This window comes from Colossoma macropomum, unplaced genomic scaffold (assembly GCF_904425465.1).
Source record: "Colossoma macropomum unplaced genomic scaffold, Colossoma_macropomum, whole genome shotgun sequence".
NCBI lineage: Eukaryota > Metazoa > Chordata > Actinopteri > Characiformes > Serrasalmidae > Colossoma > Colossoma macropomum.
In genome coordinates this window covers 21,549,132-21,565,543 of record NW_023494801.1, presented here as the reverse complement: position 1 = coordinate 21,565,543, position 16,412 = coordinate 21,549,132, and the positions used below count along the sequence as shown (strand labels likewise).

Here is a 16,412-nt window from a genome sequence, read left to right as displayed (position 1 = left end):
ATTGATATTATAAGAAATCGCAATAATTTAAATGATTTTTTTTAATTACTCTGTCTTTATTTAACGCTTCTTTTTGTATAGTCTTTCTAGTCTGGGTTCCACTTATGATGTTTGTGTTGTTTTATGCTCCCAAAACAGTCATCATTAATTATTACATGAGCTAAGACTGATAGAGCTAGTGTGGACTATTAATGTCAAACTCTGTCAAAACCAAGAAAAAAAACACCACTAAAATAATGCTAATGTCTGCTAGTGCCCCTGTGGAGTTCCAGTAGGATGTTAGCTCTAAGCTAACGTGATTCACATGAACATTTTTAGTCGGTTCTACAACCTAATTTCCAGCAATGATGTGCAAATCATGTAAACCCTATATTTAATTGAAAATAGTACAACATATCAAATGCTGAAACTGAAATTTAATTGATTTTTGAAAAATATATGCCTTTTTTGAATTTGATGCCAGTAATACGTTCCAAGTTCGAAGTTGGGACAGCGGAATGCTTACCACTGTGTTTCATCACCTTTTCTTTTAACAACACTCTGTAAGCATTTGGTAAGTGAGAGGAGAAATTGCTGTAGTTTTGAAAGTGAAATGTTTTCCGATTCTTGCTTGATAGAGGATTTCAGCTGCTCAACCGTTCAAGGTTTCCTTTCATAAAGCGCCAGATGTTTTCAGTAGGTGACAGGTCTGATCTGCAGGTCAGCCACTTTAGCACCCTAACCTTTTTACTGTAGAGCCATGCTGTTGTAATACATGCAGAATATGAATTTACATTGTCTTGCTGAAATAGGCAAAGCCTTCTCTGAGAAAGACATTGTCTTAATGGCAACATATGTTGCCAAATCTTGTGTAAATCGTTCAGCAGGTCACCCATTCCATGCCCATTAATGCACTCCTATACCATCACGAATGCTGGCTTTTGAACTGTGCACTGATAACAAGCTGAATGGGCTTTAGCCTGGTGAATGCAGTGTCCATGATTTTCAAAGAAACAATCAAATTTTGATTCGTTGGACCACAGGACACTTCTTAAATGAGCTCAGGCCCAAAGAAGGTGGCGGCATTTCTGGATCCTGTTTATATATAGTTTCATGTTTGCATTGTAGAGTTTTAACTAGCATTTGTGGATGCAGCGAAGAACTGTGTGCACAGACATTGGTTTGTGGAAGTGTTCCTGAGCCCATGCAGTGATGCAGAACCATGTCTGTTTTTAATGCATTGCCACCGGAAGGCACAAAAAAGACAGCTTTTTTATACCCAATCTTGTTACTGACCTGTTACCGTTCAGGTTAGCATTACACAAATTTACCAGTCTTTTGTTGCCTCATCTCAACTTTTTTGAAATGTGTTGCTGGAATCAAATTCAAAATGGGCAAATATTTTGTAAAAAAACAATAAAATTGTTTCAACAAAACAAATTGTTTCAAGTTTCAACATTTGATATGTTGTCTGTACTATATTCAATTACATACAGTGTAACCTTGCAGCAACATCGCACTCTCACTTCGGAAAGGTTTCCGCTCATATTTGCAGTCAGTAACATTTATGGTAGAGTGATGTTTTTTTCCTTGAAATTGGTCCGACCTATTGTAAACCAAAATGTGATGGGTCGGGTCCTCTGTCACTTCGTAGTTGTTATTAATTACTCTGACAAATTAGGCCCTTAATTCAGCTCCTCAAGTCATAGTCCATGGGAGAGCTACTTTAGCTGTATCTACAGTCCTGATTGGACACTTTTGTGATGGGTTTTGTTTCTGAACAAAACTTAACAGTGATGTAAGTGTATTGCTACAAGACTCGCAGAGTTTAAAGTATGCTTTTCATTTTGAATAAGAATTAACTAAAACTTACCGACATTTTTATTAATTCTATTAAAATTATTAGGCCCTTTTTGGATGTTATGTATATATGTATATGTAATGTGGGTTCCCCACTGCTAAGAAGAAGTATTGATTAGCTTAGCTGCCTTGGTGTGCATGCATGATTTCATATTGCTGTGTGATGTTTCATACAAAGTATTTCCAGTTTATGGCCTGATACAGAGAGATTTTATGTTTTATGTGTCAACAATCCAACAGCAGACAGTCTTAAAAGATTCGTAGTGACAGCCAGTTGTTAATATAACTATAATAGTGCATTTCACATGAGATAGTCTGTGTGCACAGCAATGCAGCTGAAGTAATTCCATTTAATTGCTTGTCTGGGAAAGTGTTTTTCTTTTGGTTAGGAGAGCACCTGTTAAGAGATGCCAGAATGCATTAACACCACTACCACTGCAGCAGGGTGATTAGCTCCAGACTGTAAGTCGACATAGACGCTCGTTGAATGTAACAGACACGTCTCTTCATGTTCGCTTTTTCTCTTTTGGCCATTTTCCCCACTGAAACCACTCTCAGAAAGCGCCAATGGCGGCATCGCCAAGCCAAGCCGTCGCCATGGCAACATTCCTGTGAGCGCAAGATTCACTCACGCCAGTGAGGGAAACGACTTTTGGCTCAGTGGTCTTTTGCGTTCAGGGTCATAACGGTCTCGTCACGTTCAGTCCTACTGTACTCTATTCATCCGTTAAGTAGCAGATGGGTTTTATTTTCAGGTTTCTTCCATAGCAGCAACAGCGTGGCATTCCACAGAGTATTGTTTCAGCAGGAAAATCATATGCAAATGAGTTTGGTGCACGCATGCATTCCACAGGGACAACAGAGCGGACTGTGGGAGAGATAAAATGCTCCCGCTGCACGTTTATGTCAACGCTTGGCTTTCACGTCATTATGGCAACTGTGAATGACTGAACAATGAGAGAGAGATGGATATGTGGAATGGAGTGGGAAAACCAGAACTAGGGCTTTTGAATTCCAGGAATTTTTGAGTCAGGTGAAGGGAATCAATGGAGTTGATTCCAAGAGCCAATTCCACACAATCTTGAATCTGAAAGCCCTTTTCGGAATTAAATGCACATGGTAATTTCCTCTTTTACAGGTGCTACTCTGGGTTTTTTTCCATCTGGATTGGCTATGTCTGTGTTTTTCTCTGTCCTCTTCTGAGAAAATTACAGACTGAATTACTTGCCACTTTTCAGCAGCTATCTGATAAATTTAGTCCTGTCCAATACAAATCTCTGTGATCTTGTTGGATTTTCCAGGCTGATGTTGCACTGCGATAGAAAGCAAAATACTGTTTTGACCACTGCAACACACTGTAGTAAGTCTTGTAGTTTATGTATCCGTGTTGAACATTTTCTGAATAGATGAATGCTTTGGAAGTCTTTAAAACATTTAATTGATCTAGATGGCAGAACGTCTCCATCCTCTCTACACTAGGAAAGCATTAGCAGGAAGAGAAAAAAATAGTCTGTTAGAGAGCATCTATCAGAGCATCAACCTTTTATATTAATACAGTGTGATCACATGACATGTGACGCAAACAGGTGTGTAAAAATAACAGCCCAAAACTTCCGAATCCTTTAGAGATTTTATTGCCATCTGAATGCATAAGTTCTGTTATTAGGGACACATTTGAATCAAAGAAATTCAAAGCACTTTTTCTGTGACCATGTTTAGAAGTGAAAAAAAATGAGTAAGGAAAGAGAGAGAGAGAAACAGGCAGGCAGACCACTTCAGGATATTTGATGTGACAGAAATGGGCATTTCCAGAAATATCTGTGAGGCATCAAAGCAAATCGTCTATCTGAACTACACTCCAAACTGCCCTGTTACGTATGAGCTCAAATGGCCAAACTTTGAAGCTCTTCGCTCCAATTCATCTGATTCATATGCTTTGATCTTACTGAATGTTGCTGGAACTGATGCTGTGTTAATGAAAGTGTAAGTCGATACACAGAAACTGAATGAAATTATGAAAAGCATGCATGTTTACAAGAATTCAGTGGAAGGCCTATGGTTTAATTCAGATTTGACTTTTACATGGTTACAAGCAAGCACTTGAGTAATCATGGCTTTTGTTGAACAAGATTTGTTGATTAATCAATACTTTACAGCAAGCCCCAGGTTAAATCCAGTACACCGTGGTACAAATCACAAGCCAGTTGAGGCTGTTCCGCCCCATTTAAGCTTGTGATGGAGTTATTAACATAAAACAGATTAAGTTGTCAATGGATGCGTTCGTGATGAGTGGCGTTCCTCTGGGCTCACTCATTAGACCTACAATCTTTTCACTGCTTTTTTAAAACAGCACCATAGGCGTCCTCAGCATAATAAACCGCTGATGTTCAGATATGTCACACGCATCAGAGGAGCGAGGAATTTATGTCTCACATTAATGTGAAGGATATCAGACCGGAGGCGCTTTATTACTGTAATGAGTTCTGACTGGCGCTCACCAAATGGAGCGTTTTAAACGGCGCTCGTGCCGCACGTCGCTCTGTTATTTTGTACTCGTCATTAAAAACTACTGGACCAGAATAGAACTAGGATCCTGAGTAGGGAATATATCACATACATGGAGAGGCATGAGAAAACCAGTACCACAGATCCATGCTGGCTGACTCATCAGTCACAGATTGATTTCCTCCAAGGTTTCAGTCACCAGTTGTGACTTGTTTTTAGGGCCCTTTTCTGTCAGTGCCTCAAGTCAATTCATCACTCACACAAAGGGAAAGCCAAGCTTTTCATTTTCAAGCAATCTTTAAATCAAAATCCATGACAGGACAGGCCTATCCTGAAACTGGGCCACCTTGTTACTTAGGCTTCATGAAATTTTAACAACTTTTTAGTCAATTAATTATGTACAAAACAAACAGAGGACAGTCACTTGGAAAAGTGTTGCCTTTTTGCTTGTAAGCAGTTAGCTTTCCTAGCTCGTTAGTTAGCCAACTAACATTAACACCATGGCCAGATTAACCATAGGCTATGTAGGCTTCAGCCTAAGGTCTTACTTCATGGAGTTGAACAAAACAAGCTTGAATCTTTAACATGTTAACGTTTAGGCCAATTATGTCACCCGCATTCATAGGAATAGGAGAGCCAGAAATGTTCATGTCGGTGCAGAATTAATCTTAGTATCATTTCTATATCGAAAGAGGAAAAAAACAACCTAGGTACATAGATCACGATACATTGGCACAAGTCGCCATTCAAACAGAGAGGAGTGGGAGCAGCAATGGTATTTGGTAAGTATGATTAGTGTTTGGCTATATTTTTCATTATGCAGGGTTGCCAACTAAAGACGTGATGCTACACATATAGAGTGCACTGACCTTTAGGAAGGCCTTAAAGTTTTCATAGCCTGGAGCCACAAAATTGCTTAATCTGACCCTGGTTAACATGACAGCTGTTTGAAGGGCTTCTTGTGTCGGTGTATTGGTTTATCTGTTGATAAAAATATACAAAAATTAATTCTGCACTGAAATGAAAATTCACCATAATTCAGGGCACACCAGGACAAAAAATGTAAAAGCGTTTATTTGTTTATTTATTTATTTTATGTGCCATTTTGTTTATGCTTTCAAATAAACATACTAAACATAAAAACTTGTATTTTTATTATTGATAAAATCTGCTTACAACAGGACAAAACTGAGCTGACAATGCATAAAAACAATAGTATAACAAGGTATATAAGCTACTGCTGTATTCTGCGTTTCGAGAGGGATGTTGTGTTTTCATGTGTTATCAAAGCTGTAATAGAGAAGAGAAGCTCTTGGGTGTTGTACCTCCATTTGAAACTTGGGATAAACAGAGATTACAAATTGTCTAATGTCCCATATAGAAACTGCTAAATAGTTGAAATAGTTCCATGCAACTGACTTTTTTTGCCCTACTGTTTATCTGCTGCTGCTGAACACATCTGTGCTGCCAGCACAGGAGAGTGAAGAAAAATAAACAGTCTGAAATGTTTCAGTGGCCAAAAATTCTGTCAGGTTGCATAGATATCATATATGCCTGCAACTAGTTGGGTGAGCTTCACCACATAAAGCCAAATGGAATCTATTTGTTGTGTGTGCAGTGGATGATAGAGTTTGGGAAGCAGCCTGGCACTGAGTGTCTGGGGGTGCAGGGCCAGGTGGCTGAAGAGCAGGGGGTCTCTGCTGACGCATCTCTTTCTGGCTGCCTTTTTATAGAGCAGATCAGAGCTGTGGCTATGCTTGCATTGGCTTTAGGTCAGTTTTAGTTAAAAAGCAACTGGCACTTCAAAAATTTGTTGGGGGTTTATAGTGTGTTTCGGTCATCTACAGACTCCATACATCCATACTTAAAACAGGTGAACTGTGTGTTGTTTGTTGAATCGTGGAATACAGCTTGTGTCAGGTAGTCTTATTGTAAAGTGATATCAAACTTTATGTTGTTTATTTCTAAGTTCAAATGAAAAAAATGCATTTAAAAAAGATTTTTAATGTGCTCTTAGACTACTGGACCCCAAGCTATACAACCTCACTTCCAAAAGAGTTGGGACAGTATGTATAATGCTAATAAAAACAGAAAGAAGTGATTAGTAAGTTCTGTCATCATTTGGCAGGTCTTCAGCTGTGCAAATGGGTCTTCATTGTCATATTTTGAGCTTCGTAAGACACACATTTTCCGTGGGAGACAGGTTTAGTATCCACATTTCTGATTAGTCAGCCATGCTGTTGTAATGTGCGGAATGTTTCTTGTTGTTGTCATGTTTTTCTGTTTGGTGTTGCTTTTTTAGTTTGCTGCTCATTGATTTATCCAAAGGTCTCCCACAAGCGGTCTGCTGAAGGTGGTTTACAGTGGCTCTTTAAAGGCTGTATGTGAATGAGAGGACTACAATTGTGAATTCCATCACAGAAACATACAGTGTACGAGCAGCCAGGCTTCAGCTTGGACCACTACAGATGGTTAGAAGGTCAGATAAAAAAAGCGTGTTTCAGCATTAAGAAAATGAGTGGAGTTAATAATGTATCACTTTGACAGCCCTAAAATATACACAGTATCAAATGTAAAGGACTAATGTTACCAGTACTGTTGCATATTGAGGTTCAGTGCTTGTCAGGTTCAAGTTGGTGACTATTTTGAAGGTACTTGTGGCTCGTGCTCTCTTTGGTCAGGGCTGTGGACTGAGCATTGAAGGACAGTGCTGAGTGTTCCTAAAGAGCAGTGGAGGACAAAAGCCAATGTGAAAAACAAGTGGCAAGCATAGAGCTCTGCTGACCTGGAACAAAAGGTCACACACATTGATGGCTACACACAGCACTCACAAGAAAAAGCTTCTAGAGCTGTGAACTGCTTGCACACACATGCTCTGATGTATAGCTTAGGCACCTAGAGGATGATCCCTAAAGACTTGCTCACTTTGTGCATGCTCACTAACACATACACACACAGCAGGCAGCCCCCCCCATCTCCACAGCAGTTCTGTATTTAGTGCTGACCTCTCCTTCAATCTTTTCTTCATCCCCAGAGGATAGAGAGACAGAGAGAAAGAAGATTTTTATCCTCTCTTAGTGTCTCTCTCTCTGACAAAGCAAAAGCAGGCTTTTATCCTTTCTCCTTTATTTCTCCCTTTGCTTCTAGTTTATATTGGGGTAATCAGTTCTGCTGTGTCACAAAGCACAAATGAATCACTGTTCACTACAGCTTAGACCTACTTTCTTTGCTAATTTCATTTTTTATGTTTTTACTGAACATCTTCAATGAAAATCACCTTTAAATAATATAATACTGGAAACCTTAAGGTGTTTTGGTAAAGAACTATTTCACCTTTGAAAATTGTTACTGCAAATGTGTGTTTGTGAACTCCTGCAGGTGCTGGTTCATGGCTTTTCTTCTCTTTCAATGATGCACACAAATGTGACTTGCATGCTGATAGCTCCCCCTGCTGGAGAAACTTCAGACTGCTAAACATGCACAAAGCTATGTCCACGTTCACATATTTTTTAAAAATACATAGGTAACATAATATTATATACTCATTTGAGCCATCGAGATGCTGAAGCTGTACAAAAAATGCTTATAGACATTTCTCAGATAGTATGTCGCACTACCGAACCAAAACCTACGAAAGAGACAGTGGAAACTAGACAGTGGACAGTGGCTTATTAATGAGAGAGAGAGAGATTTAGGCAGGTGAAAAGCAGTAATAATGGCAACATGAACAGGAAGAGAATGCAGAGAGATAGCAGGAAAGAGAAGGATGGAGAGTGAAAGTATTCTAATGTAGGAGCATGAAGAGGAGAAAGGCGTGGAAATGGATTGTTGATAAAGAAAATGTTTACTGTTTAAGAAACTTACATATTTTTCTTAGCCCTATAGATATATATAGAGGTATATTTAATATGTAGATAAACAATCCTATTTTTAATACAATTAGGAGCTTGTACAGTAACCCATGTGGTACAGTAACATTAGCAGTGTCATGCAGGTTGCACAGTTTTCAGCTGGGGTGGCTGGTGGTCTAGTGGTAGAAGTGGTAAACCAGCACCCAGAAGGTTGTAGGATCAGTAAAGTATATAAGATAACATAAGTTAAGCCTTTAGTTTCAAATATAACTATGATCCAATCCAAAGAATCCAAGATGCTTTAGAGAATCATAGTGTATTCACAACACTGAATAGTTATTTCAGTATCTTTGTTTAAAAAAGGCTAAATTTCAAAGTGTATAGCACTGCGTACCTGTCAAAAATGAAGCAGTTTCACTGCAGAATATTTACGTAGTTTGTAGCCAAATAATCAGGTAGATCAGTGAAATCTTAAACCAACATAAAACACACTAAATTGATCATTTAAAAAATAAATAAATAAATAAATCAGTGTCATTTTGCACATACTAAAAATGTTGTTACTGTAGTTTTAAAGTTTTATAGTTTAGAGACTAGCATGTATTTAATTCTATGGCTGTATAATCTGAAAACAAGAAAATGGGATAAACATTTTGTGAATTGCAGAAGTTAATTCACTCTGTGATTATTCCTGTCAGACTGATAAAAACTACAGACACTGTAGATTTATACTGGAGTAGGATTGCAAATCTCCTCTGTAATAACTTTATTACATTTTTATTACAACTTTATTACATATTAATAACTCCATTACACAGGTACTGTATGTAAGAGAAAGGGAATGAAGTGATGGGTTGTGAGTTTAGGACATGGAGAAACAGTAAGTATCTTCAGAAAAATGAGGCAAGAGAGAGAGTTGAGCAGGTTTTGATCTTTTGATGGACTCCCAGGTTTTAGAAGCTTGTTCTCTCAGAAGTGCACATACAGATACATACACACTCACCACATAATGGAACATTAGGGTACCAAAGGACGTGGAGAGAAAATATCTCTGCCACTTTTCTAATTTTATTTCCTCCCTCTTTCTCTCTGAGCATGACAGGGGCTTCATCGTGGGCAACGAAAATAAAGGCGAGCCAAAAAGCTATTTTAAAATGCCAGCGTTCTAATTAGAGCCTTCCGGAATTCTCCGCCGGTGACTCACACCACGCCAATCACACTCGGTGGCTTCTCTCTCCGGTTCAGCTTGCCCACATGTCCATGGCATCCCTCGAAGGCTGCCCTAACAGATTATTAAAAGACTCGCTATTGGTTTATGTTCTGCTTCTCAGTAAACCCAAAGACTGGGATTTTCAGTCACAAGGTTATGTCATTAGTGGTGGTTGATTTGGGTGTTGGTTTCTTTGTTTAAAGTGTGTATACAGTGGTATATGGTGTATACTCACCTTTAAGGAGACTGATTTACTGAATACTCTCCAACAAATAGGGAGAAATACATCAATGCCTATATTTTAGGTTTGATTTTGATTTGACATGGACCATGGAGCGAAGGCTTAAGTCATATAACCAGCTTGAGCCTTTATGTGTTGCGATGTTTGATGCTGTCATTCTTTTTTCTGGCGTCCTGCTCTGCAGTCACTGATAAAGCTAATGTAATGCTAGCTACCTAGCTAGCTAGTTAATATGGGAGCACACCAATGTTTCCGGGGTTCTGTGTTCCCAGGCCTCTTTATCTGAAACATCATACCTCAACATGAAACATTTGGGGAGGCTATGAAAGGGTTCCTAAGCTCATGGTCAATGTCAGTGGTCATCAGAGTTCATACAGGGAACAGCAAGGAGCAGCTTTTCAGTAGGAGCACACGTTCCCTCAGCTAGGCTTGCATCAGTTAGCTAATTAGCTAGCTAAGCAAAGTCAAAGTTTACAATACATAAACTTTTTGAATAATTGCTCTGTTTGATTTGCATGTAGTGCTGTGCATTGCCCTTATAGTTTTGTTGTTTCTAGTTGTGCAGTGTTTAGCTGGCTAAGAAAATAAAGGGCCCTTGGAACATAGGGATGACCCTGCTAATATATAATCACTTTCAAAAAATCGGTCACCTCTAAAATAGCAGATTTACAGGAGAAGGCAAAACCCTTTTAATGTTAATTAAAGGTATTTTTACAAGCTAATATGGAGCATTTGTATTGGTCCATTCATCATGAAATAATAATACAATGTAAAGGTCAGTTACTGTTCTCAAGTGATCACAAAAAATGTTTTGTTTTTTTTATTTTTGGACATTGAGGAAATGCCAGTCAAAAGTTTTTGAATTTGAATTAAATAATAATGATGACGACAGTCATTCAACTTTCACTCTTGATTTAAGTGTATATAAAAGTACTAAATGTTATTTTCATGACCTTTTATTGGATTGTAGGATAATATATTAAATTTGTACGGAAATACTTTCTAGCCCAGATTTAGGTTCTTTTATTATAGAGTATATGTGGGGAAATGGTGTGTTTTCAGTGGATGGATGAAGGAATTGAAGTGGGAGTCCATAGTGACAGTATGGCCACCTGACCAGATACCCTTACATCATTACTTGGGTCTGTTGTTATATGAGGCTTTCTGGACTTGTCTCGGGTGGTGTGTGGATATCTGGGTTTTACTCTTTGTGGTTTTAATGATTTTCACCTGAGTTTGGTCCTATATTAGCTGAATAAAAGTAAAGATTGTGACATACTGTTTGCTATAAAAATGGACATAGCCAAAAACAGCACTAGCCACCTTATAGCCTGAATTTTGATAGAAGTTTCCAGTTATCCCAGATGCACTTGGCTGGCCTCAAGAACAATTTTCTGCATTTTGTTTAAATGTGTGACGATGTAGGTGTGCGGTCTGAATGATGTTAATTGGCAGGGTATAAGCTTTCATTTCATGTTAGCTGCAGTAGCCTTGTAAATCCAGGGCAAAACTATTGAAGCAAACTCTTGTCTGGAAGGGAAAAATAATGTAAATTGAACTATTGCAACATTAAACAGTCCAGAGTAAGAGTGATGATCGAAGACGCATGTATTGCTAGTAATCCTGAATAAATAAAAGTTAAAAAATGACCCTAGATAACTTCTAACCTTCATTTGTCCTGACTCAGGGTTCCCTGTCTCATTTAGTGCCCTCAAACAGGGAGCACACTGAGTATAGGTGACAGTTTCAGTGTGCTTGGTGAAAGCACAAAGGACAGGGAGTTTGGCCATCGCTCTCGTTCTTCCTAACTGTGAGATTAATGATTCAGAGGAACAGAGTTATGTGCGGGCAGCGGGGGCCCTCAACTCCACCACCACAGCAAATTTATATTCTCATTAATTTTTCGACGAGTTGGAGACAGATTAATTGGTTGCCCTATTTAAAGCTGCCCTCTCCTATTAAATAATCCCAAATATGTGTGATTATGTTTCTCGAAAGCTCATGCACTGTTTGACCTTGTGTCACGGTTGCCCTCTATTATGTAAACGAGGAATGCTCTGTTTGGTTACAGTAGAAGTCCAGGGCAGTAATTGCTTTTAGCATTGCTTCAGATTTGATGGAGATTCTATTTGGAATCTCTGAGAACATGAAAAACATAAACTCACCATGTATTTTTACTAGAAATACCTACCTCTTTCCTTGTGCTTCCACTGACAATGAGGCACTATTACCTAATAAGCCCACTGTAAGGTGTACGGTTACAAACTGTAGCCCATCTGGTTTCATGCACTATTTGTCAACCACGCTTTACCCCACTGATGATGTGTCAGTTTCTGGACTTCTGTTGTCCAGGTCTTATTTGGGGGGTGGACCATTCTCAATACAACAGTGACAATGACATGATAGTGGTATGGTAGTGTGTGTGTGATGCTAATGCAAGTGTATCGGGCTCAGGAGTTTTGCTAGGGTTTTTACACATCGTTGTCACTGCTAGGTTGAGAGTGGTTTATCACACAAAATCATACAGCAAACAGTGGGTATGAGGTTAGAAACTAACCACAGATAACTGGCTAAAAACTGAAAGGCTGACGTTCAGCACTGTTTGGTTAAAGCACTTTTTGTAAGTCGCTCTGGATAAGAGCGTCTGCTAAATGATGTAAATGTAAATGTTATTTCCATAGTAATTTTCCTGCTAGGAAACTGTGCTGGACCAATGTCCTCTTTAACCAGAAATGATGACCCCTGGGCAGGAGGCTCACTAACGTAAATTGTGCATGGCAACAGATGCAGTCTCTAAATGTAAAATAGCAAGGTGGACTTTGCTGTTTCTAAGTTCTCAATGAGTGGCCTATATGGACCATCCTACAGCACTGTTCAAACTGCTGTTGGACAGTAATTTGAAAAAACAATGAAGTATTAATACCTTAGGTATTTGCAAGGATTATGTTATGATCTGTTTAAACCCAATGCATTAATTGAGATAGTAAAAAGATAAATAATCTTTTATATGATCATTTATTTATGCCATATGATTAAATCGATTCCATACTTTGCTTTTTTGCAGGACCCGAGAAGCAAGCACAAGTTTAAGATCCACTCCTATGGCAGCCCAACCTTCTGCGACCACTGCGGCTCTCTGCTATACGGACTCATCCACCAAGGGATGAAATGTGACAGTGAGTTGCTTTTTCTTCAATATAGAACCACTCATTAGGTTGGCTCCAGTATCACAAGTTAGATTTCTGTCTTGTGCTCAAGAGACCAGTGGGTTTCATTGCTCAACTTGGCCAAAAACCACATACTTTGAGAAGATGAGGCCTTTTGAATGACCTGCAAAACAACCAATCAAAAAACTCTTTTTGCATGAAGTGTGGGGGCACATTGTCACATTAGTTATTGCTGTTATTTTCATGAATAATAACTCATACAGTGTCATTTATACTATACGCTAGACAGCAGAATGTTTTATGCAGTATTTTAAGTTTTTTGGAGCAAGAGTTAAATGATAAATATTACACTATATGTATCTATTTACAGTAATTGTCTAGCAGGCCATCTACTTTGAGATTTGAACACTACTTTTCAAATATGAGGGATTCTGGAAGTTGATTTTATTATAATTTCATTGTCAATGTAGTTATACAGCTTTGTTAGTGATTACAGAATCATCTACAGCTCTGTTCATCATTTTTTGTATTCATTTTTTACATTTTCCTACAAATTAATTAAAACCTCTGAATTTGAGGAGTAGCATCATTATAAAATCATTTTATGCATGTATCTTCAACAAACTAGTATGGAATTAAAAGTAGTTATTCCAAACTTGCATTCTCACTGCAAGAAGGGCCTGGGTTTGGTTCCCTGGCTGGGCAACCAGGGTCTTTTCTGTGTGGAGTTCCCATGCTCTCCTGTGTCTGCATGGATTTCTTCCAGGTACTCCTGTTTCCTTCAACAGTCCAAAGACATGCAGTCAGGCCAATTGGGCGTGCTAAATTGCCCCTGGGTGTGAATGTGTGTGTGTGATTGTATATGTCTGCCCTGTAATGGACAGGCAACCTGTCTAGGGTGCCTTCTGGCCAGTGACTGCTGGGATAGGCTCCAGCACCCCCTGCAACCCAGTAGGATATGCGGCTTAGATAATGTGTGTATTCCAAACTTTTGAATGGCGGTTTACATTTTAATGTTGTAGTCAAGACAATTAGAGGTGAGTCTGAGTCAGGACTGAAACCTGGACAGACTGAGTCTCAGCAAAGACAAAGACTTTGTAGTAGTCAAGTCCAAGTCAAGACCCAGAGACCCCTGAGATAAGGCCTAGACTAGATTGAGTTTTTTCAGAATATAGAAATAAAACAAATCAATTTATGCATATATGTTTATATATATATATATATATATATATATATATATATATATATATATATATACACATTTATATATGTATATCGTCGCTGTCTAATGAAAAACGTATCTCTATTTTTTTACATTGTGTGAACATTTCATGATTGGACCAGTAGAAATGCTCCAAAATTGCTTAGAATAAAATGTCTTTCCATTAACTTACATTGAGAGTAAAAAACGTTTTTGCCCTCTCCTGTAAAGTTACTTTTTCGGAGATACCTGTTTTTCTTTGGACAGCTTCAATGTATATATTAAATAATATTATATTTTATGTTGATATTATTAGTTATTATTATATTATTGTCCAACTTTGCACTGTACCTGAGATTGATGCTGAGATTATTTTCTGTCCCTTCATCTCCAAACTTATTTAGAATCACCACCTAAAATCAAGTGAATATAAACCAAACAACATACAGCCATTTTTATTATGAAATTAAAACATAGTAATAATAACATTCTGATTTGCCCTCAGGAGATGTTTGAGTTTTAGAACTAATAAACAATAACAAACAAATAACACAGTAAACAGATTTTATTTAAATATGTAGAGAAAGAACTTTTCTATTAAACTCTATTGAATAATGATAGAAAAAAAAGTTTACAGTTATCTTAGATGCGTTCGGCTGGCCTCAGGAACAATTTTTGAGTCAGACTTTGGTTTACACAGACTTTGAAACAAGTTAATTTATGGACTCAAGACCAGTTTTGGCAGTAAGACAGGACTCCAGTACTACAACACTAGTACATCTTGCTCTGAAAGTCTTGTTTGTGTCCCCCTGAAAGCTGCAACTGCTTATGATTATCGCTAGAATTTAACTTGAAATGCATACAATAGATAACTGTAGGTATATCAGTGTGTGTACCTCTGTGGATAGAGCATCTGAATCTGAGCCTAGGGTTAACTCAGAACCACCATCTGCTATCCAAACCCACACAGTCACAGTAGCCTGCACAGTGCTACAAGTCTGTCTGTTCTGTGTTAAGTCTCAGAGCAGAGAAGGAGCTGGAGCTTCAGTCAGTGATGGATATTCCCTCTCACATTCGCATAATGAGGTCGAATGGGATTAGACCTGCTCTGTGCATAGACGCCCGTTTAATTGAAGCGGAATCCTTTCCTATCTGCACACTCCATCCTCCTCTGCTGCCCCTTCGGGCCTTTTGTCTTTATTGTCTACCGTCAGCCATCCATCTCTTGCTCTGTGGCTCGGTTGGCAATGTTATCATAGATTTTAATGAAAGCAGATTGAAATAAATTGGTGTGGGGGGATAGCACCGAATTTGTAATTACAGCCCTCACAATCTGCCCGTCAGACCAGGTGGGGCAGAGCAGCCATCGCAGCGGAGCCACCTTTTGTTTTCATTGTGGGGGGATACAAACACATCATGCATAAACACAACCACATGCACACACACTCCTCACCCTCTCTGCTATGAGGCCTGTGGCTCTGTCCAATTACCAGTCAGGCAGTGAGCACAAATAACATTATAACACCTCTCTAAAAACAGACCACCTGTGTGTGTGTGTGTGTGTGTGTGTGTATGTGTGTGTGTGTGTGTGGACTGTACTTTCACACTTGGTCCTGCAGTTGCATTAACACCAAGATTCATTAACAGGAGCTGATCTCTTACCCACCTACCGTAAGGATGCTCACTTGGTCTGTAACATTTCAGATATCCAACTCTCTCTCCCTCTCTCTCCCTCTCTTACTGTCTCTCTCACTCTCTCTCTCTCAGCCTGTGATATGAATGTACATAAGCAATGCGTGATGAATGTGCCAAGCTTGTGCGGGACGGACCACACCGAGCGCAGAGGACGCCTCTTCCTCAAGATCGAGGTCAGCGGAGACAGACTCCATGTCACAGGTGCGCAACCCACAATCCTGCACTTACATTGCACACTGGACTCAATTCAGTTCAGTTCAGTTAAATTTGGTTCAGTTCAATTCAGTTTCACTCAGTTCAGTTACATTTGATTCAGTTCAGTGTAATTCAGTTTACTTCAATGTGATTCAACTCACTTCACTTCACTTTACTTCATTTCAACTCAGTCCAAATCAGTACAGTTTAATTCAGGTTAATTTTATTCATTTCACTTTATTTTACTTCACTTCAACTCAGTTCAGTTCAGTTAAATTACAAGTGTATACAAAATGTGCTATATAAATAAACTTACCTTGCCTATCATACATTAGTTTATTATTCAGTCAACACACCCACACTGAAAAAAACCTGTATACTTGGCATCTATTGCTTTCAGCCACGACAGTCTAATCATTTATTTTTGATCATTTGCTCTGTTGGCAAATATGTCTCTCAAAAAGCACTGGCTTCAGCGCAGCAAAGTACATAAGCTATGTATTAGACA

At 38.7% G+C, this 16,412-nt stretch overlaps 1 protein-coding gene across 2 annotated transcripts in view; it reads left to right on the top strand.

The window, feature by feature from the left end:
• Nucleotides 1-16,412, top strand: part of si:ch73-374l24.1 (protein kinase C alpha type) — a 238,113-nt gene that overhangs the window by 145,949 nt on the left and 75,752 nt on the right. For both annotated transcript variants that reach the window (XM_036589207.1, XM_036589208.1), the window contains exons 4-5: nucleotides 12,711-12,822; nucleotides 15,782-15,910. In XM_036589207.1, coding sequence (XP_036445100.1) covers nucleotides 12,711-12,822; nucleotides 15,782-15,910 — 241 coding nt within the window. The remainder of the gene's footprint in view (nucleotides 1-12,710; nucleotides 12,823-15,781; nucleotides 15,911-16,412) is intronic.